At 44.0% G+C, this 22,993-nt stretch overlaps 2 protein-coding genes across 11 annotated transcripts in view; both read right to left on the bottom strand.

Moving 5' to 3' along the window:
* Window positions 1–98: 98 nt before the first annotated feature.
* On the bottom strand, window positions 99–20,027 carry LOC110487767 (uncharacterized). Of its 10 annotated transcripts, none has more exons than XM_090198682.1 (20): window positions 19,841–20,027; window positions 19,328–19,432; window positions 19,077–19,162; window positions 14,325–14,402; window positions 13,795–13,983; window positions 13,320–13,406; window positions 12,898–13,009; window positions 12,663–12,704; window positions 12,495–12,568; window positions 10,826–10,899; window positions 10,277–10,644; window positions 9,938–10,074; window positions 9,586–9,821; window positions 6,842–6,958; window positions 6,073–6,273; window positions 4,197–4,947; window positions 3,796–4,070; window positions 3,484–3,550; window positions 3,115–3,291; window positions 99–2,885 (listed from the first exon to the last, which is right to left on the bottom strand). In XM_090198682.1, the coding sequence occupies exons 1-20, from the start codon at window positions 19,884–19,886 to the stop codon at window positions 2,742–2,744; spliced, it is 3,366 nt and encodes a 1,121-aa protein (XP_090054808.1). In that variant the 5' UTR covers window positions 19,887–20,027; the 3' UTR covers window positions 99–2,741. The 10 variants fall into 10 exon arrangements, with proteins under 10 accessions (XP_090054808.1, XP_090054809.1, XP_090054805.1 ...); XM_090198683.1 differs by having other exon boundaries at window positions 3,796–4,037; XM_090198679.1 differs by having other exon boundaries at window positions 3,796–4,259; window positions 4,293–4,947.
* A 187-nt stretch (window positions 20,028–20,214) lies between these two features.
* LOC110487766 (cytoplasmic FMR1-interacting protein 2) overlaps window positions 20,215–22,993 on the bottom strand; it is a 64,210-nt gene continuing 61,431 nt past the window's right edge. The window contains exon 30 of the mRNA XM_036943248.2: window positions 20,215–22,443. Within this exon, the coding sequence (XP_036799143.1) occupies window positions 22,276–22,443 (168 nt within the window). The 3' untranslated portion in view covers window positions 20,215–22,275. The remainder of the gene's footprint in view (window positions 22,444–22,993) is intronic.

Raw genomic sequence — 22,993 nt, 5'->3', positions numbered from 1 at the left:
CCTAATGTCTATACATTAGTGCATATGCTCTTACTAGCATGTACGCTGATTCACAGTAGTGTCAAATCAAACTAGTATAGGAGTCTAGAAGCCTTGGATGTTGAATACATTTCATTTCTTTATTTCTAACACTTTTTAAACAATCAAACAGGTCCCTGGCAGACAAGGGTAAGTCATAACAAAGTCATTTCAACAGGCTTTGTGTGGGATGATCCCACCGGGATCCCTTATCGAATACAACACACTCAGAACATCAATACATTGAAAACAATCCTCCCGCTTCTCTCAGAGTGAAGGAGAAGGGCAAACATTGAGTTTTATTTAGAGAAAAAAAAGAGTCAGTATTTTGGAAGAACGTAAAAAAGTATAATTGTAAAGTCAAAGAGGTTTCCGCCTCTGGAAAGAAAATAACCAAAAATGTTGATTACACAAAAAAAAAATCATGCTAAAATAATTCTGAAACGTACAGTGCCTTCAGAAAGTATTCAGAACCCATCTCCTTTTCCACATTGTTACGTGACAGCCTCATTCTAAAATGGATTCAATTCATGTTTTCCTCAATCTACACACAATATACCAGAATTACAAAAAGTAAACAGGCAAAACATGTTCTGCTCATTTATTCAAGATAAAACGGAAATACCTTATTTACATAAGTATTCAGACCCGTTGCTATGAGACTCTAAATTGAGCTCAGGTGCATCCTGTTTCCATTGATCATCCATGAGATGTTTCTACAACTTGATTAGTCCACCTGTGGTAAATTCTATTGATTGGACATGATCTGGAATGGCACACACACCTGTCTATACAAGGTCCCACAGTTGACTGCATGTCATAGCAAAAACCAAGACAGGAGGTCAAAGGAATTGTCCGTAGAGCCAGTCGGAAGCCACCCCTCAGTAAAGGGCACATGACAGCCTGCTTGGAGTTTGCCAAAAGGCACCTAAAAGGACTCTGACCATGAGAAACAAGATTCTCTGGTCTGATGAAACCAAGATCAAACTCTTTGGCCTGAATGCCAAGCACCACGTCTGGAGGAAACCTGGCACCAACCCTACGGTGAATTATGGCGTTGACAGCGTCACGCTGTGGGGATGTTTTTCTAGTCAGACTAGTCAGGATCGGGGAAAGATGCAAAGTAGAGCAAAGTACAGAGAGATCCTTGATGAAACCTGCTCCAAAGCACTCAGGACCTCAGACTGGGGCAAATGTTCACCTTCCAACAGGACAACGACCCTAAGCACACAGCCAAGACAACGCAGGAGTGGCTTCGGGACAAGTCTCTGAATGTCCTTGAGTGACCCAGCCAGAGCCCGGACTTGAACCCCATCGAACATCTCTGGAGACATGAGAATAGCTGGGCTCCGACCCTCCACCTGACAGAGCTTGAGAGGATCCGCAGAGAAGAATGGGATAAACTCCCCAAATACAGGTGTGCCAAGCTTGTAGTCTCATACCCAATAATACTTGAGGCTGTAATTGCTGCCCAAGGTGATTCAAGAAAGTACTGAGTAAAGGGTCTGAATACTTATGTTATGTTTTTTTAAAAGCTGCTTTTGCTTTGTCATTATGGGGTATTGTGTGTAGATTCAAAGAAAAAAAATGAGGTAACATGAAAAAGTCTTTCCAAATGCACTGTGTATTTGCATTATCTCTGGAGCTACTGCTTCCACAGAATGTGGAGGCTACATTTCAGGCTGTCTTTGAAAAGCCAGTCAGGTAAAAAGCTTATGTCTTAATAAAAAGAGGCAGTGTGGTGTTTTGAGACAGACTTGAATATGTAAATAAGCCCATATGCAGAGGGCTAGTCTACATTGTCTAATGCTATGTATAGTAATAATAATTCATTATATTTTGTAAAGTGGTTTCTTGCATCATACAACAATTTACAGTCACCTATTTGGCCCACGGTGTTACAGACCAGGTACAAAATCATTTATTAATGTCAAGCCCTTCATAATGTAAGTCTCATGCAATGTAGACCTGCATTGAACATCACATGTAGGCTATATCATAGACATCTAAAGCTATTTCCATGTGAAAATATTATGGGATTTGCTCCATTGGTTTTGTTGGAAGGCCTACATAATGCCCCAATAACCTATTGGCTACTGTCTAGATCTGTAAGGCTACAGCCTCACCACTAAACCATGCAGGAAGTTACACATAATTCCCAGAACGTTTAAGTTTCCGTTAAAAAAATAAAAAATATATATATTGTCCTCCGATGAGGGGGGGGGGGGGGGGGGGCGCCTGGCAGGTGGTGGTAGTATATTTTAGATTTAAAAATGTCTTCTGAAGTTTGCAATTTCAACTTTGAAAAATGTATCAACCCCAAAAAGAATGTCCAATAATCATGATCCACATAACAATTCACAGGTTAGCTAGTAGCTAGCTAACCTGACTTACAATGTTAAATAGGCATTAGTGGACATTTCTGTCAGTTCTTGGAAGGTTTAACTAGAAAAAGCATTCATAAAATACATGAAGACTTCTCCCCTGCACAAAAAAACAGCTGTGTATCACAGGTCAGACCATGTTGTTGTTGCAAGTCCACTATGGGAGGACGAACTCAAGGCAGAGGCAGAGTAGAGGTGATGCCATTGATAGACAACTTGAACAAACCACAATGCAGCCGATGTGATTGGATATTATCTGTCAAACTGTTTGTGTGCCGGTTGTTAGGTCTTAAAAAAAGAGAATAATAAATACATTTAAAAAAAGCTGTCAATTACCCGCTAAAGGAAATGCTGGTGTGTGAGGTGTGGCAGCAGGTTCTCCTTGCTGTCCTGGTTGTTGAAGGCTTTGCTGGGGTCAACCCTGCGTTGGGGCTGGCCTCCCTTCTTCTGACGGGACACCTGGGCACGCAGCTTAGACAGCTCCTACACACACACACACACTTTACAATCATGTCTGACTGTAGTACACCCAAAAAGCTTTTGGCAACACCCAGTCCCTCGTGGATTTAAAAGCAGTGGATATATGAAAACAATGATGGTGAAACTCCTACTGCACAAGTTGGTGGCAACTAAAGTGGAATTGTTACTATAACTATATTTTGTTTACTTTAAACAATATAGCCCATGCTTATATTTAAATCAGCAAACTGACCTGTTTGAGGGAAATGTTCTCATCTTTGAGCTTCACCACGTGTCTGATCTTCTGTTTCTGGTTCTTGTGGCCCAGCAGACGAGCGTAGGCGTCCGCTAGCCGTGTTAGCTCCTCCTGGTTCGCCCCGTTCTCGTTCAGTAGCAATTCCCGCTCAGCAGCAAACCCATTCAGCTGCTCCTGCAGGGCCAAACCAACCGGAAGCAGAGATGGGGGAACATAGAATTTAAAAAACTGTGAATTGGGCCCGTCTTTAAGTCAATGACCACTTCTACTCATACTACTTCTATGGGGGAATATAATTGAACATTGACAACACATAAGAAAACACTCAGATGAAGTACATTTCCCACAACGCAGCAGTGGACTGACCTGGAAGGGCTTGACCTTGGCGTAGAGCTCCTCGTACTGTCTCCTCCAGTGTTCCGTCTCTGCATCACTGAGAGAGGAAAGGAAAGAGTTAGAACAGTGTATTTAAAGCCTATTGTCTTATAATACCATTGTCTTCTACTTGATGATCTGGGTCCATATTCATAGTCTTAGAGTAGGGTGCTGATCCAGGATCAGTTCCCTGCCTGTCCATGCAATTGTATTTATTAATTAATCTAAAAACGGGAAACAACCTTAAGATAGTTCATGAATACAGGTCGGTCGGTCGGTCAGTCAGTCAGTGGTCCTCCTCACCTCTTGTCTCGAGTCTCCAGCAGCATTCTCTGGAAGTCTCTTCTCTGTTCCTCCATCTCCCAATAGAGAGTCACCTTCTCCTGGACCTCCACATCCACCTGGCTTTGGAGAGAAACCTCCTGGACCACCACATCCACCTGGCTCTGGAGAGAAACCTCCTGGACCACCACATCCACCTGGCTCTGGAGAGAAACCTCCTGGACTTCCACCTGGCTCTGGAGAGAAACCTCCTGGACCTCCACCTGGCTCTGGAGAGAAACCTCCTGGACCTCCACCTGGCTCTGGAGAGAAACCTCCTGCACCTCCACCTGGCTCTGGAGAGAAACCTCCTGCACCTCCACCTGGCTCTGGAGAGAAACCTCCTGCACCTCCACCTGGCTCTGGAGAGAAACCTCCTGCACATCCACCTGGCTATGGAGAGAAACCTCCTGCACCTCCACATCCACCTGGCTCTGGAGAGAAACCTCCTGGACTTCCACCTGGCTTTGGAGAGAAACCTCCTGGACCTCCACATCCACCTGGCTCTGGAGAGAAACCTCCTGGACTTCCACCTGGCTCTGGAGAGAAACCTCCTGGACCTCCACATCCACCTGGCTCTGGAGAGAAACCTCCTGCACCTCCACATCCAACTGGCTCTGGAGAGAAACCTTCTCTTCCATCAGTTCTACCTGGTTCTGAAGGCCCTGTTTGTCTATTTCAAACGTCACTGCTGTTTTCAGATCATCACTCTCTTTCTCTACCTCATTCATGTGGTTCTCTAGAGATGGCAGATATTTCTTTACCTGGTCCTCCATCTTCTCCGACTGGTTTTGAAGACTCAGTTTCTCCTTCTCCACCTTCCCTACCAAGCACTGAAGAGTTAGCTTCTCCTCCTCTACCACCTCCACCAGTCTCTCTCGCCCCCTCACCTCCTCTGACATGCCTTGCACTTCCCCCTCTCCTTTCTCCTGCTCCAGTAGCCTCTGCACCCCCTCTTTAGTTTGCTTAAATAGCCTCAGAAGCTCCTCTTTCTCCTCTCTAGCTTGCTGGAGTAGCCTTTGCACCTCCCCTTTCTCCATCCTCTCCTCCTGCAGCTGTCTCTGCACCTCCTCCTCAGCCCTCTTTATTTCATCAACTCTCTGAGCTAGACGTGTCTGTACCTCCAACAGAATTCTAGAGATTGGGGGAGAGAGAGAATGGAGAGGGGGGAGTAGAGAATGGAGGGGGGTGAGAGAGGGAGAGAGAATGGAGGGGGGGGGGGAAGAGAGAATGGAGGGGGGAGAGAGAGAGAATGGAGGGGGGGAGAGACAATGGAGGGGGGGAGAGACAATGGAGGGGGGGGAGAGACAATGGAGGGGGGGGAGAGACAATGGAGGGGGGTGAGTGAGAGAGGGAGAGAGAATGGAGGGGGGTGAGAGAGAGAGAATGGAGGGGGGTGAGAGAGAGAGAATGGAGGGGGGTAGAGAGAGAGAATGGAGGGGGGGAGAGAGAGAGAATGGAGGGGGGGAGAGAGAGAGAATGGAGGGGGGGAGAGAGAGAGAATGGAGGGGGGGAGAGAGAGAGAATGGAGGGGGGGAGAGAGAGAGAATGGAGGGGGGGAGAGAGAGAGAATGGAGGGGGGGAGAGAGAGAGAATGGAGGGGGGGAGAGAGAGAGAATGGAGGGGGGGAGAGAGAGAGAATGGAGGGGGGAGAGAGAGAGAATGGAGGGGGGGAGAGAGAGAGAATGGAGGGGGGAGAGAGAGAGAATGGAGGGGGAGAGAGAGAGAATGGAGGGGGAGAGAGAGAGAATGGAGGGGGGGAGAGAGAGAATGGAGGGGGGGAGAGAGAGAGAATGGAGGGGGGGAGAGAGAGAGAATGGAGGGGGGGAGAGAGAGAGAATGGAGGGGGGGAGAGAGAGAATGGAGGGGGGGGGAGAGAGAATGGAGGGGGGGAGAGAGAGAATGGAGGGGGGGAGAGAGAGAATGGAGGGGGGGAGAGAGAGAGAATGGAGGGGGGGAGAGAGAGAGAATGGAGGGGGGGAGAGAGAGAGAATGGAGGGGGGGAGAGAGAGAGAATGGAGGGGGGGAGAGAGAGAGAATGGAGGGGGGGAGAGAGAGAGAATGGAGGGGGGGAGAGAGAGAGAATGGAGGGGGGGAGAGAGAGAGAATGGAGGGGGGGAGAGAGAGAGAATGGAGGGTGGGGGGAGAGAATGGAGGGGGGAGGGCGAAAGAGTCAGAGGGGGGAGAGAGAGTCAGTCAAAATCCCATCAACATTCACATTCAGTCACCAGATATTGAGAAGCCTCATGATGAGCTCACCTTGCATACTCCTTTCTGGCTTTCTCCTGACCCTGCTGGTTAGCTAGATGTTTCTCCTGTTCCTCCTCCATCTCCTCCCTCAGCTTTTTCACCTCCTCCTCCTCCTGTTGATTCACTCTCTCCATCTGCTTTGTCACCCTCTCCACCTCATCCTCCAGCTCTCTAATCCTATCCTCTGCTCCCTTCAGGGCCTGTCTGGTGCTGGTGGAATAAAATACACATTTTTATGTCTTAAAGACGATTAATGCTCGATCCGGAAATGCAGTGCGGAGGCTCTGTATGGAGGGTGTGACAATTGTGGAGGCTCAGGAGGCCAAATCAATCTCCGTACGGCAATACCGTGTGCCTCCCAAATTGTGTAACAATGTATAGCTCTGTATAGCGCCGCAGGATTGATTGACAGTAGATGGGGGCAGTATATGCTGTATAAACACAAACGCACTTCCTTGACAACTTCATTCATAACAGCTCAGCTCCACGAGGCACAAGAAGTAGGACTGTCTTGAACGGTCCGTAAATGCTGTTCTGACACTGCAGATTCTGGATTGACCACACAAATTGCCTTTACAGAGCCATGACTGCTAATACTTTGCCCCAAAGTTAAAGGGACAGTTCACTTAACATCTGAAACTGCATTTTTTTTATCTGTCAAAAGATAACTTTAGTGAAACAAGAGTGAAACGTTTTTCCTTGTGAAAGGAGAGTGAAAGACAAAACTGTCCCTTGAAGCACATTTGTACTGGACAACAGGGCAGGGGCAACTCCTTACCTCTCCAGTTCAGTGGCCATGTGTCCTATCTTGCTGAGGGAGGTGGTGTGTTCCTCCTGCAGCCTCCTCGTTTCAGCACCGTGCACCTTCTCCAACGCCTCTACGGCACTGCTTCTCCTGGAAGGAGATGCAACTCACACCGTTGAAAGGAGCACTTTGAGCAGAGGTGAGGTGCATTATCCCTAATCTTGATAACAGGGCTCGACATTAACACCTGTCCGCTTGCCCGGGACAAGTAAATGAAAATTGTCGGGCAAGCAGAATATAGATTTAAATTGTCGGGCAAGCAGAATATAGATTTAAATTGTCGGGCAAGCAGAATATAGATTTAAATTGTCGGGCAAGCAGAATATAGATTTAATTTGTCAGGCAAGCAGAATATAGATTTAAATTGAAATTGTCGGGCAAGCAGAATATAGAATTAATTTGAAATTGTCGGGCAAGCAGAATATAGATTTAAATTGAAATTGTCGGGCAAGCAGAATATAGATTTAAATTGTCGGGCAAGCAGAATATAGATTTAAATTGTCGGGCAAGCAGAATATAGATTTAAATTGTCGGGCAAGCAGAATATAGATTTAAATTGTCGGGCAAGCAGAATATAGATTTAAATTGTCGGGCAAGCAGAATATAGATTTAAATTGTCGGGCAAGCAGAATATAGATTTAAATTGTCGGGCAAGCAGAATATAGATTTAAATTGTCGGGCAAGCAGAATATAGATTTAAATTGTCGGGCAAGCAGAATATAGATTTAAATTGTCGGGCAAGCAGAATATAGATTTAAATTGTCGGGCAAGCAGAATATAGATTTAAATTGTCGGGCAAGCAGAATATAGATTTAAATTGTCGGGCAAGCAGAATATAGATTTAAATTTAAATTGTCGGGCAAGCAGAATATAGATTTAAATTTAAATTGTCGGGCAAGCAGAATATAGATTTAAATTTAAATTGTCGGGCAAGCAGAATATAGATTTAAATTTAAATTGTCGGGCAAGCAGAATATAGATTTAAATTTAAATTGTCGGGCAAGCAGAATATAGATTTAAATTTAAATTGTCGGGCAAGCAGAATATAGATTTAAATTGTCGGGCAAGCAGAATATAGATTTAAATTGTCGGGCAAGCAGAATATAGATTTAAATTTAAATTGTCGGGCGAGCAGAATATAGATTTAAATTTAAATTGTCGGGCAAGCAGAATATAGATTTAAATTTAAATTGTCGGGCAAGCAGAATATAGATTTAAATTGTCGGGCAAGCAGAATATAGATTTAAATTGTCGGGCAAGCAGAATATAGATTTAAATTTAAATTGTCGGGCAAGCAGAATATAGATTTAAATGTAAATTGTCGGGCAAGCAGAATATAGATTTAAATGTAAATTGTCGGGCAAGCAGAATATAGATTTAAGTTGTCTGAATGGAATAGTAGAAAAATAAAATAAAAATCCCAGTATGAAACTTTTACGCAGATCAGAAATAGGATCAGATCGTCCTCTGGATGGATGTTTTAGTAACTGCAGACCGCATTAGAGTACAACTGTATTGTATCTTATTCAAATCACCAGGGCCGGTTGCTAGGAGCTACACCCAGGCATACATTCTAAGCCGAGTAGGGAGCAGGTGTAGGGTGTTGAAGGTTTCTGATCAGTGATAGATGAACCAACAAACAGATGGGCTGTACCCCCTCCACTTATTAGGCCAGCCAGAGATTTACAGCGATTCGGTGAAACAAAATCCCATTGATTGATGAATCTATCACACAAGTCATGGGTGTTTGGGCGGGAGCAGGCTACTACACGAGTGAAGAGGAAAATAATACACTCGTTGAGATGAGCAAACTAGACTAAAGACGATAATGAACATTCACCTCAGCGAACACTTTCTCAAACGAATTGTAATCAAATATCCAAAACGGAGATTCAATGACAACCAAAATCTGACCGTTTGATTTAGTGAAGACGGGTACCCCGCGACGGCCCGACGCTCCCCGCGACGGCCCGACGCTCGTCCCATAGAGCGGTGAGGCTGTCTCAATCAATACAGTGCTGAAAGGACCCTCTATTCCACACGCAGCTACTGCTTTCATTTATTAACAGTCGGGTGACTTTGGGAGTTTCAGTCAGCAACACATGTGAGATGCCTTCAACTACATTAGCCTACTTTATTCCAATATTTTCATCATTCAGTGATAATCATTACCATAGAATATTTTAGCCTTACAAGGTTATAGATACGCATATCTTAATTAGTTGTCTTGCTTAGAAGTAGCCTACCATAGCAATTTGATCCCTGATTAATTGAACGAGGCAATTATTTGATAAAGACAAAAAGCATTTGGTTGTAATTGTAATGTTGCAGTATTTTATAGGCTATGAAGGGTGGCCAACCATCCTCCAGAAGAGCCTTAAAGGGGCAGTGCTGTATTTTGAGACAGACTTGAATATGCAAAGAAGCCAATAGGCAGAGTGAAGCTTACATTTATGTCTGATTCTCCACGGTAGCAATAATAATGATAATAATGCATTTTATTTGGTGGCTAAAAAAAGCCCTGCATAATGAGTAACTATTTGGGATACAAGATCATTGATTGAGTGCAGTCTGACTGCAGCTAAACTCCACGGCAACTCCAGTCAAGATACTTAAAAAAAAATGTTAACACTATTTCAAACCCGACAGAGCCTGTTTTATTCATTCATTCTCTCAGTTTAGTTCTACTCCCCCCCCGCTTCCAAACCCCCCCTCACCTGTCTAGCAGTGCTCTGGTCTCAGTCAGTTCCCTCTCCATCTCAGTCTTCTCCTGCTGGAAACTCTGTAAGGCCTCCTCACTCCTTTTCTCCTCCTCCTCCCTCCTCTCTTCCTGCAACTCCAGAACTGACAGCTCCACTAGAGCCTCCTCCAACTCATCCTCCAACTGTTTCCTCTCGTCCTCGGTCTCTTCCCTAACTCTCTCCAATCCCGAGGCCAGGGAGGCTGCACGCTCCTGGGGAGAAAGAGACACAGAACCAGTAAGTAGGTGAGTAGTCTACTGTGCAGAGTCAGGTGTGGGATTTTAAATGGGGGCCATATTGGAGCCAAGTCACCCCCAACGCCACTAACCTTTTCCTTCTTCAGCTCCTCAGTCAGGGAGGTGTGCGCCTGCGCCAGCTGCTCCTGCACCTCCTTCTCACTCCTCCAGTTCTCCTGCAGGAGGCTCAGCTCTGTAGTCAGCTCCTCCACTCTCCCCTGGCCCCTATCTAAAGACAGATACACACAGACACTTGGTATAGAGCCAACACTGATAACAGCAACATGGAGACATTTCCCCAAAACCCTGACTCTTCCTGATAATTCCTGATAAATCTGCTCAAGATAAGTTCCCATTAGACCCATTCTTCCCATTAGTTTAGGGTATGTCAGTAATATAATTAGGGAGTAGGGCTGTATGTATTTGTTTACTTCTCTCCTCCTCCAGGATTTTGCACTTCTCTCCCAGATTAGCTATTCTCTCATCCAGCTCCTTCACTGTCCTCCTCAGCAATTCCCTCAGACGCACTACCTCCACATCCTGTTGCCGCACTGCACTCTGGGAGTCAGACATTTCCTGGTTGGCCCGCTGCATCTGTGTTTCCATATCTCCCAATGCCTTCTGGGAGGACGTCAGCTCCGCCTCTCGCCACTCCAGAAGCTTCTCAGTCTCCTGCAATGCATCCCGGGAAGCCTGCAGGTCCTGTTGACCTTTCTCTGACTCCTCCTCCTTCTGACGGAGAATGTTCTGAGAGATCCGGAGCTCCGCGGTGCACTGCTCCAGCTGCTGCTCAAGATGACTGAGATCAAATGCTTTTGTTTTGCATGTCAACCAAGACCATTAGGGAACTGATTTCATCAATTTCAACACAGAGAGACATATAAGAAGAGGTCGAGAGGACAGCATTCTTCACAAATAAAGCTATTCATTTCAATTATTCTCAAAGCAGTTGTTCAGGGAAGAGATGTGCATTTGCTCACCCCAGTTTCTCGTGCTGAGACTCAGACATGCTGTTCTCCATTTCTGTCTTCTCACGAAGCTTCATACGCAGGTCCTAAGGAGACATAACAGTATGTTATAACAGTTTAGAACTACCTCTAAATTATCATTTCCACATCCCGATGTAAGCACGATCATGGACTATTCAAGTAGTTTCTCCATACACATTTCTTCCTTCAGTAAACAGTATTGTGTTAGGATAGATACAGTTGAAGTCGGAAGTTTACATACACCTTAGCCAAATACATTTAAACTCAGTTTCACAATTCCCAGTGGGTCTGCAGATTCAATACACTCCATTAGTATTTGGTAGCATTGCCTTTAAATTGTTTAACTTCGATCAAACGTTTCGGGTAGCCTTCCACAATAAGTTGATGCATTTTGGCCCATTCTTCCTAACAGAGTTGGTGTAACTGAGTCAGGTTTGTAGGCCTCCTTGCTCGCACACACTTTTTCAGTTCTGCCCACAAATTTTCTATAGGATTGAGGTCAGGGCTTTGTGATGGCCACTCCAATACCTTGACTTTGTTGTCCTTAAGCTATTTTTCTACAACTTTGGAAGTATGCTTTTCCTACCTCATGATGCCATCTATTTTGTGAAGTGCACCAGTCCCTCCTGCAGCAAAGCACCTCCACAACAGAATGCTGCCACCCCCGTGCTTCACGGTTGGGATGGTGTTCCTCGGCTTGCAAGCCTCCCCCTTTGTCCTCCCAAAAAAACAATGGTCATTACGGCCAAACAGTTCTATTTTGTTTCATCAGACCAGAGGACATTTCTCCAAGAAGTACAATCTTTGTCCCCATGTGCAGTTGCAAACTGTAGTCGGGCTTTTCTATGGCGATTTTGGAGCAGTGGCTTCTTCCTTGCTGAGTGGCCTTTCGAGTTGTCAATATAGGACTCGTTTTACTGTGGATATAGATACTTTTGTACCCGTTTCCTCCAGCATCTTCACAAGGTCCTTTGCTGTTGTTCTGGGAGTGATTTTCACTTTTCGCACCAATGTACGTTCATCTCTAGGAGACAGAACGCGTCTCCTTCCTGAGTGGTATGATGGTTGCGTGTACCCATGGTGTTTATACTTGCATACTATTGTTTGTACAGATGAACGTGTACCTTCAGGCATTTGGAAATTGCTCCCAAAGATGAACCAGACTTGTGGAGGTCTACAATTTTTTTTCCAAGGTCTTGGCTCATTTCTTTTGATTTTCCCAAGATGTCAAGCAAAGTTTGAAGGTATGACTTAAAATACATCCACAGGTACACCTCCAATTGACTCAAATTATGTAAATTAGCCTATAAGAAGCTTCTAAAGGCATGGCATAATTTTCTGGAATTTTCCAAGCTGTTTAAAGGCACAGTCAACTTAGTGTATGTAAACTTCTGACCCAATGAATTTGTGATAGTGAATTAGAAGTGAAATAATCTGTCTGTAAACAATTGTTGGAAAAATGACTTGTGTCATGCACAAAGTAGATGTCCAAGCCGACTTGCCAAAACTATAGTTTGTTAAGAAGAAATTTGTGGAGTGGTTGAAAAACGAGTTTTAATGACTCCAACCTAAGTGTATGTAAACTTCTGACTTCAGCTGTAGATAGGATAGATACACTAGATACATGTTTCTTCCCTCAGTGACCAGTATATGTTTATACCTGGATGTGGTCGTTGGCTGTGTCCAGGTAACCCTGTAGAACATTGACCTCCTCTCTCAGCTCCTGGATCACAGCTGAGAGACAGGGATACAGAACATTGTTAGAATGATGCTATCTAATTATACAGAAAGGGATGGGAGAATGGACACACAGAGACAAACTACTTACCTTGCAGTGTACCCATCTCATTCTCCAGCCCCTCGTTGTGGACTTTGGTGTCGTGGTGGAGGTCCGTTGTGAAAACAAAACATTACATTTCAAAAACATTTTAAAAACATTTCTCAGAGGCACAGCACTTCGAGCTAAACATCTTTTAAATAGATGTGCTGTTTATAACGTTTAATTGATTGATAATAACTAGGCAGGCTAACGATGCTGTGTCAGTGAGGTCAGGTGGTCTCACCCAGGTCCTCGTTCCTCTCCCTCAGGGTGGTGAGTGTAGCTCTGGCTGCCTCCAGGTCTGTCTCCAGCAACATCACCTGGCCCACTGTACTGATCTGCAGGAAACTCAGCTCCTTATAGGACAACACAAATGTCACTCAACCAACCACACTGCTCAGAGACACTACACATGCAGGAAACACAGCTCCTGAACAAAAACACAATATCAGCACACAATTTGATTTAGAGCGAGATGTAGGCAAGGCAAACACCGATATACAGACAGGATAGTGAATGGTGTGTGAACAGGGACACTTTGAGTAACCAAACATTGCAGATAGAAATGCGATGAATAGAGCCGACGTGTAACTTACTCTACATAGCGTATTTCAATGTGAATATAAGGAAACGCTGCGTACCACTGACGTGTCCCAGGTGTCGTACCTTGTCCTTGACATCCAGTTTGTTTCTTGCCTCCATCAGCTCCATAGACATAGACTGGAATCGCTTCTTAGTTGTGTCTGCAGAAACCTAGAGGAACACAACGACAACACAGTCAGACATTTACAAAACAAGGTACAAACAGAAAATGTCAACATCTGTTATTGGACAAGCTAGGGTAGTAGCCGATAGCAGGGTGGAAGTATTGCTTTGTCAACTAGACCCAGATGACACATAACCTATAACCATAACAACCAGTTTATACCTTTTTAACCCTGTAGCTAAAGACTTTTGCTTTAAGACCATTGGGCCGGTTGCCCAGACACAGATTAAGCCTAGTCCAAGACTAAAAATAATTCTAAAAGGAGATTCTCCATTGAAATAGCTTTTAACTCCAGGATTAGGCCAAATCAGTGGAAAAGCAGCCCATTGAGATGAGCATGCCAACTCTTGATTGTACCATCAAACACCACATTACCTTGTTCTTGAGGAAGTCGTTAGTCTTCTTGAACTCAGCCAGCTGTCTCTCCAGGGTGGTGACGTTAGCTGCCAGACCAGTCTTCTCCCTGACCACAGACAACAGCTTGGCCTCCACCTTCCTCAGCTCCTCCTCCAGGGTTACCAGGCGCCTGTCCTGCTCCCCGCGCTGCTGCACCAGGGAGCGGATCTACAGGAGGGAGGAGACGGTTAGTGTGTGCTAAAGCAGTGAATCAAACAAACTTAGGGAAGAGGCTTCTACTGTTAACATGCATGAAACCAAGGCTTTTACGGTTAGATCCGCTCCCTGGTGCAGCAAGTGGTGGGGGTTAGTGTGTTAGTTGAAGAATGAAGGCATGCAGTAAGGTGGGTCACAGCTGCTGTAGGTCACAACAGCTGCTGTAGGTCACAGCTACTGAAACATCAATGATAAATCTTGTCACATTTTTTTTTTCCTTCAACTGGTAACGGCGACTATTGCGACAGACAAGACGTATTTGCTCCTCAAACCAGTCTGTATAACTATACAACCTCTTTCTCCAGGAGTTTCTGCCGTTTCATCTGCATCGATAGGCCACTCTTGTCTTTCTTTGACATGGACCCGTCAACCTGGGTGAAGGAGGAATGGACGAATTAATCGCAAAGGAGAGCCATTGCATTAGGATTCAAGGGATAGTTCAGGATTTTGGCAATTAAGCTTTTTATCCATCAGATGAACCCATGGATACCATTTTTATGTCTTTGCATTGAATTTGAAGGATGACGTCAACTAGTGTTATTGCTAACCAGCATTAGCACAATTACTGGAAGTCTATGGGAACAGCTAGCATGCTAGACTTTCAGTCATTGTGCTAACACTAGTAAGCATTGGCTTCCTTTATACATACCAGACACAGACATACAAATGGTATCCATGTTTCTGACTGGGGAAGTCGATAAAGGGCTTCATTGCCAAAATCTCAAACTATCCCTTTAAAGCACCAGGGTGTATTCATTAGTCAGATTCCACTGCAAAACATTTTGCAACACAAACTGTTTACACCAAACGAAAATCGTTTAGAGTTGATCAAGTACAAGTTCAGGTAGGTCCCTCCATGTTTCATTATGTTTGCTTCCTCGAGTAAATTGTCTTATGTCACTGTAGCGCCTCCAGCCCTGCTCAATATGCCTCAGCTAGCCCTTTTGTTCCCCCTCCCACACATGCGGTGATCTCACCTGGTTTAAATAGTGTCTCTAGAGACAAAACCTCTCTCATCGTCAATGACTAGGTTTACCTCCACTCACATCCTACCATACCCTTGTCTGTACATTATGCCTTGAATCTATTCTTCCGCGCCCAGAAACCTGCTCCTTTAACTCTCTGTTCCGAACGCACTAGATGACCAGTTCTTATAGCCTTTAGCCGTACCCTTATCCTACTCCTCCTCTGGTGATGAGAGGTTAATTCAGGCTCTGCAGCACCTAGCTCCACTCCCATTCCCAGGTGCTCTCATTTGATGACTTCTGTAACCGCAAAAGCCTTGGTTTCATGCATGTTAACATTAGAAGCCTCCTCCCTAAGTTTGTTTTATTCACTGCTTTAGCACACTCTGCCAACCCGGATGTACTAGCCGTGTCTGAATTCTGGCTTAGGAAGGCCACCAAAAATACTAAATGTCCATCCCTAACGATAACATTTTTCAACAAGATAGAACTGCCAAAGGGGGTGGAGTTGCAATCTACTGCAGAGATAGGCTACAGAGTTATGTCTTACTATCCAGGTCTGTGCCCAAACAAGTTGAGCTTCTACTTTTAAAAATCCACCTTTCCAGAAACAAGTCTCTCACCGTTGCCGCTTGTTATAGACCACCTTCAGCCCCCAACTGTGCCCTGGACACCAAAGGTGAATTGATTGCCTCCCCATCGCTCTTCAGAACTCATACTGTCAAGTGACCTAAACTGGGACATGCTTACATCCCGGCCGTCCTACAATCTAAGCTAGATGCACTCAATCGATCAAAAATTATTAATGAACCTACCAGGTACAACCCCAAATCCGTAAACATGGTCACCCTCATAGATATCATCCTGACCAACTTGCCCTCTAAATACACCTCTGTTATGTATTTAGCGATCACTGCCTCATTGCCTGCGTCCGTAATGGGTCTGCGGTCAAACGACCAACCTCATCAATGTCAAACGCTCCCTAAAACACTTCAGCGAGCAGGTCTTTCTAATCGACTTGGCCCAGGTATCCTGGAAGGATATTGACCTCATTCCGTCAGTAGAGGATGCCTGGTAATTCTTTAAAAGTGCTTTCCTCACTATCTTATATAAGCATGCACCATTCAAATAAAATGTAGAACCAAGAACGGATATAGCCCTTGGTCCACTCCAGACCTGACTGCCCTTGTCCAGCACAAAAAACAACCTGTGGTGTACTGCATTAGCATCGAATAGCCCACGCGATATGCAACTTTTCAGGGAAGTTAGGAACCAATATACACAGGCAGTTCGGAAAGCAAAGGCAAGCTTTTTCAAACAGATATTTGCATCCTGTAGCACAAACTCCCAAAAGTTCCGGGACACTAAAGTCCATGGAAAATAAGAGCACCTCCTCCCAGCTGCCCACTGCACTAAGGCTAGGAAACAAACACGGTCACCACTGATAAATCCACAAGAATTTCAATAAGCATTTTTCTACGGCTGACCATGCTTTGCACCTGGCTACCCCTACACCGGTCAACAGCTCTGCACCCCCCACAGCAACTTGCCCGAGCCTCCCCATTTCTCCTTCACCCAAATCTTGATAGCTGATGTTCTGAAAGAGTTGCAAAATCTGGACCCCTACAAATCATCTGGGGAAGACAATCTGGACCAGTACAATCATCTGGGGAAGACAATCTGGACCAGTACAATCATCTGGGGAAGACAATCTGGACCAGTACAATCATCTGGGGAAGACAATCTGGACCAGTACAATCATCTGGGGAAGACAATCTGGACCAGTACAATCATCTGGGGAAGACAATCTGGACCAGTACAATCATCTGGGGAAGACAATCTGGACCAGTACAATCATCTGGGGAAGACAATCTGGACCAGTACAATCATCTGGGGAAGACAATCTGGACCAGTACAATCATCTGGGGAAGACAATCTGGACCAGTACAATCATCTGGGGAAGACAATCTGGACCAGTACAATCATCTGGGGAAGACAATCTGGACCAGTACAATCATCTGGGGAAGACAATCTGGACCAGTACAATCATCTGGGGAAGACAATCTGGACCAGTACAATCAGCTGGGCTAGACAATCTGGACCCCTACAAATCATCTGGGGAAGACAATCTGGACCCTCTTTCTAAAATTATCCGCTGCAATTGTTGCAACCCCTATTACTAGTCTGTTCAACCTCTTTCGTAATGTCTGAGATCTCTACAGATTGGAAAGCTGCCAGTCACCCCCCTCTTCAAAGGGGGAGACACTATAGACCCAAACTGTTACAGACCTATATCTATCCTACCCTGCCTTTCCAAGGTCTTTGAAAGTCAAGTTAAACAGATCAGTGACCATTTCGAATCCCACCGTCCTTCTCCTCATTGCAATCTGGTTTCCAAGCTAGTCATGGGTGCACCTCAGCCACGCTCAAGGTCCTAAACGACATCATAACCACCATCGATAAAAGACAATACTGTACAGCCATATTCATTGACCTGGCCAAGGTTCTCGACTCTGTCCATCACCGCATTCTTATCGGCAGACTCAACAGCCTTGGTTTCTCAAATGACTGCCTCGCCTGGTTCACCAAATACTTCTCAGACAGAGTTCGGTGTGTCAAATCAGAGGGCCTGTTGTCCGGACCGCTGGCAGTCTCTATGGGAGGTGCCACAAGGTTCGATTCTCAGGCCGACTCTTTTCTCTGTATACATCAATGATGTCGCTCTTGCTGCTGGTGATTCTCTGATCCACCTCTACGCAGACAACACCATTCTGTATACTTCTGGCCCTTCTTTGGACACTGTGTTAACTAACCTCCAGACAAGCTTCAATGCCATACAACTCTCCTTCCGTGGCCTCCAACTGCTCTTAAACGCAAGTAAAACTAAATGCATGCTCTTCAACCGCTCGCTGCTGGCACCTGCCTGCCCGTCTAGCATCACTACTCTGGACGGTTCTGACTTAGAATATGTGGACAACTACAAATACCTAGGTGTCTGGTTAGACTGTAAACTCTCCTTCCAGACTCACTTTAAGCATCTCCAATCCAAAATTAAATCTAGAATCGGCTTAGTATTTCACAACAAAGCTTCCTTCACTCATGCTACCAAACATACTCTTGTAAAACAGACTATCCTACCAATCCTTGACTTCGGCGATGTCATTTACAAAATAGCCTCCAACACTCTGCTCAGCAAATTGGATGCAGTCTATCACAGTGCCATCCATTTTGTCACCAAAGCCCCATATACTACCCACCACTGAGACCTGTATGCTCTCGTTGGCTGGCCCTCGCTTCATATTCGTCGCCAAACCCACTGGCTCCAGGTTATCTATAAGCCCCACCTTATCTCAGCTCACTGGTCACCATAGCAGCATCCACCCATAGCACACGCGCCAGCAGTAATATTTCACTGGTCATCCCCAAAGCCAATTCCTCCTTTGGCCACCTTTCCTTCTCTGCTTCCAATGACTGGAACGAATTGCAAAAATCAATGATGCTGGAGACACATATCTCCCTCACTAACTTTAAGCATCAGCTGTCAGAGCAGCTTACAGATAATTGCACCTGTACATAGCCCATCTGTAAATAGCCCATCCAACTACCTCATCCCCATATTGTTTTTTTTTTTTTTTGCTCCTTTGCACCCCAGTATCTCTACTTGGACATTAATCTTCTGCACATCTATCACTCTCGTGTTTAATTGCTAAATTGTAATTACTTCGCCACTACGGCCTATTTAATGCCTTACCTCCCTAATCTTAACTCGTTTGCACACACTGTATATAGACTTTTCTATTGTGTTATTGACTGTATGTTTGTTTATTCCATGTGTAACTCTGTGTTGTTGTTTGTGTCACACTGCTTTACTTTATCTTGGCCAGGTCGCAGTTGTAAATGAGAACTTGTTCTCAACTGGCCTACCTGGTTAAATAAAATAAAGGTGAAATAAAAAAAATTGTAAAGGTTTTCCGTTGCAAGAATCCGACTAATAAATAGACCCCAGTACTTCAAGGTTATCTTGATGGTGTGGCTGTGCCAACCAGGAACAATGTGATTATTGTGTGAACACCAACTTACCAGTCCATTCACAGACATGGTCCTACGCACAGCCACAGGTGACGTGGGCACATCTTTAGAAGGAGATGGTGGTAGGATGCTGGGAGCTGAGTTGGGAGGGAAGGGAATTTGGAAATTAGAATGGTGTAGAAAGTAAAAACACATCTAGGTTCAATGACAGTCTAATCATAAATGTTTAAATATAGATCTATTGTCAATAGTATGAGGTATTTTTTTTACTAAAACTTCAGTTGTTTGACAGTTAAACTTACCATCACTGGCCTTGAGCAGTTTGAAGCGCTCTGACCGGAGGAAAGCGGCAGGTCCCTTCACCTCTCCTGGTTTCAGCTCGTAGGTGCTCGGTGCTGGGGCGCAGCCTGAACAAAACGTGTTGAAAACAAGACTTAGCCTGCGTTTACACAGGTAGCCCAATTCCCATATTTTGCTAAATTATTGTAAAAAAAAATAACGGATTGGTCAAACGACAAATTAGTGAGAAAAATAGTAGAATTGGGCTGCCTGTGTAAACGCTGTGGGCTAGCTAACATGTCATGGCATGTAGCTAACGTAACCGACATGGATATTTTGCCCTTTGCTTGAAACGGAGTAAGGTTTGGCATTCCTAGCTAGTTACCAAACCAACAATACGTTAGCTAGCTAGTAAACAATGTTATACAAAATATTGTTGGACAGCTACGTTAGCTAGATCAGCGCTAACGTTATATTAACTGTTTGGCAAAAGCAACACGTTAAGTTAGTTGGCTAGGTTCGCTCAATTAATTTACCGATATTTTCATTAAATCGCTTCACTGGAGCTCTTGAAAAAGACATGGTTTGGAATAAATAGTTCACTAGAAAATCGGTAGTTACAGTTTAAGTTATAGCTGGTCACGATAAGTGCCAAAACAGCGCTCCAAATTCAAAACATCAACACAAACCGAACCCCTGTGAAATTTCAAAACCAGTTACGTCATAACCAATCAGAAAAGAGACGACACATACTTAACCAATCAGGGCAGAGGAAATTAGACTTCCGCCAGCGCCCACAAGCCCCTCCTTCTCCTCATGATCGCTGTGGCTATATTCAAATATATTTAGTATTTTTTAAATTACAATGTACACGGTCATACATGATTCTTAATAAAACTTTAGTTAGACATTTATTTAATGGAAATACAACAATTTAATTTCATTTTGCAGGACCATTCGTTGTACATCTTTATATTCTTATTTTCTCATTTTTGTATTTCAAAACATGAACACTTGTACAACAATATCATTAATATCATCACAAAAACCTAAGGTCACAAATGTATCCGTAATGACAATATATCGCTTTTCTTTTCATGCAAAAGGTTCGAAAATGATGCATTGATAACTTTTACTTATCAACATATTCACCCATTGAATGAACAATAAAAGTATAGTTGTGTGAATAAATAAAACAAAAAGGACCATTGGAACAATAAATTAAACAGAAAGGGGAAAATGTGGTTGCTCCTTCATTGATGTAACGATCATTTTCCTTCATAAGAATAAAAAACTGGGACAAAATATTTTGATAACACTGCTTAAGCTAAAGGGGAAAAAAGTCAAACAATAGTGAATACATTTAGGAAAGGTCCCTTTCTCCATTTCTGGTGTGTATTTCGTACCTAAACTGGAAAAAGGCAACTACTTTAGATCTTCTTCTATAGGAGGGAATGAACTCTACAGGAGTTCGCTTGGTCCCATTCACTCTCTGAACAAATCTAATACAGTAACATCATCCTGGCCTCTTTTTTTTATTTTACAATCAAGAAGTATTTCTAATGTTTTATTACAGAAAAAAAACTCAAATAAAACACATTAGCGCAGACGATGTCAATAATTTGTAAAATGAAAAACAATAACACTATTAAGCGCACATACAGAATATAAAAACGCTTCAATAAACTGACAAGACAGTAGGTGAGGTTTCTCATCAGAAGAGGCAAGTTATACCAAGGATGAAAAATGTCATTATCAATAATTAATTAAAAACAATAAGAATTACAACACTCAACTTCTCTTTTTAGTTCAACAGTGAAATTTACAATGGAACAGAATAAAAATATACTCAAGAAGCTAAAACCCCCAAAATATGGGTAAAAATAAATAAAAGCAACTCAGAAAAGCAGTCAAGTGTCCTTGTTATGCAGTCAAGTGTCCTTGTTGTGAAACAGTAGGGTTGTGTGGGGAGAGAAGAGGTGAGGTGTGGCTAACTACTCCTATGACACTGGTTTACTATGCTTGGGTATGTCCAGGGAGATTTGGGCTGCATCCAAATGGAACCCTATTCCTTATATAGTGCATTACCTTTGACCAGAGCCCTGTAGGCGCTGGTCAAAAGTAGTGCACTTTATAGGGAATAGGATTCCATTTGGGGCACTCCCGTGTTAGCTTCTGGGATTCATTAATTATTTTGTTGACTTGTGTGATGATCATATCATGGATGTTATGGGGGGGGGATTACACTGATGACATTGGTGTTATTAAGTATCATCGTAATACTTAGCACCTGTGTGGACTTCAATAAGCAATTCAATAAATAGCCGTTAGGTTTGCTTTCGTATGTAATCTACGAAATAATAATCTCAGGTTATAGGTCATTTCAGAATCTGATTATTTGTATGCGTTGAGGTTTTGGAGATTATTCCAGCATATCTATCATCTTTTATGTAGGTTGATTGTTGTTGCACACTAAATGGTTTTTCAGAGATAAATGAGACTGTTGATTGTGACTAGAGGGGAAGCTGAGTGGTACTGCAGATCTGTAACCACTCAGGATTGGCAGTTGTGTGTTACTGAGGCCATCCATGTGACATATATCTCTTGGGACAGGAGAAGGCATGCTGGGTGTGAGAGTCACATGGGTTTGAGAACAGAAAAACATCTGAAAACACCCACAACTCGAAAAACTAGACTGTGGTTTTAGACTGGAGTTCAGAAAACTACGTTTGAGATTTAGACTTTTTATGGATGCTATGTTCCCACCAAAAGTTCCAAGACAATTGCATTTTAGAATGCAAACTGGAATGTCATTGGTATGGAATATTTGGTGCCCAAATGGTGTACAGTCATACAGAACTCTGGAATCCTAAGGCTCTGAGAGTCTGAGTAAAAGATCAAAGAAAGGCAGAGTGTGTGGTGATGATTTGGGTTGGTGTGTGTGTATTTGTACTGTGTGTGTATGTTCTTCTCAGCACGTTGTGGCCAGGGACTGGTGTATAGGTGGCTGGAAGCAGCGGACATGCTCCACGGTGGAACTATCAGTCTCCACAGCCTTCATGTACTTGTTAAGGATGGCAAAGATCTCATTGTTCAGGATCTGGTACTTCCTGATCCGATCAGCCATCTTCTTCAGCGGCTGTGGAGAGAGAGGGAGGGATAGAGGGAGGGAGGGATAGAGGGAGAGAGGGATAGAGAGAGGGATAGAGAGAGGGATAGAGAGAGGGATAGAGGGATAGATGGAGGGAGGGAGGGAGGGAGAGATAGCGAGAGGGAGGGAGGGATAGCGAGAGGGAGGGATAGCGAGAGGGAGGGATAGCGAGAGGGAGGGATAGCGAGAGGGAGAGAGGGAGGGTTTGAATCGTATGATAGAATTAAAACCACAGACCACAGACCAGGATTGTAGTAGCCAAGATCTTGCCACAAAGATGATGAGCTTCCTCTCCCCATATCAATCTTTCTCGTAAATAAAAAAAAAAAAAATCACCAGCAGTTGACATATCCCTAAATCAGTGGAGGCTGCTGAGGGGAGGACAGCTCATAATAATGGCTAATATGGAGCGAATGGAAAGGCATCTAACACATGGAAACTATGATGTATTTGATACCATTCTACTGATTCTGCTCCAGCCATTACGAGCCTGTCCTCTCCAATTAAGGTGCCACCACCTGTGCCCTAAATCCCTTCT

Source organism: Oncorhynchus mykiss, chromosome 14 (genome assembly GCF_057628025.1).
Source record: "Oncorhynchus mykiss isolate SJ-2025 chromosome 14, ASM5762802v1, whole genome shotgun sequence".
In the NCBI taxonomy this organism is placed as follows: domain Eukaryota; kingdom Metazoa; phylum Chordata; class Actinopteri; order Salmoniformes; family Salmonidae; genus Oncorhynchus; species Oncorhynchus mykiss.
The sequence above is the reverse complement of the archived record's forward strand: the minus strand, read 5'-3'. Positions and strand labels throughout refer to the sequence as shown.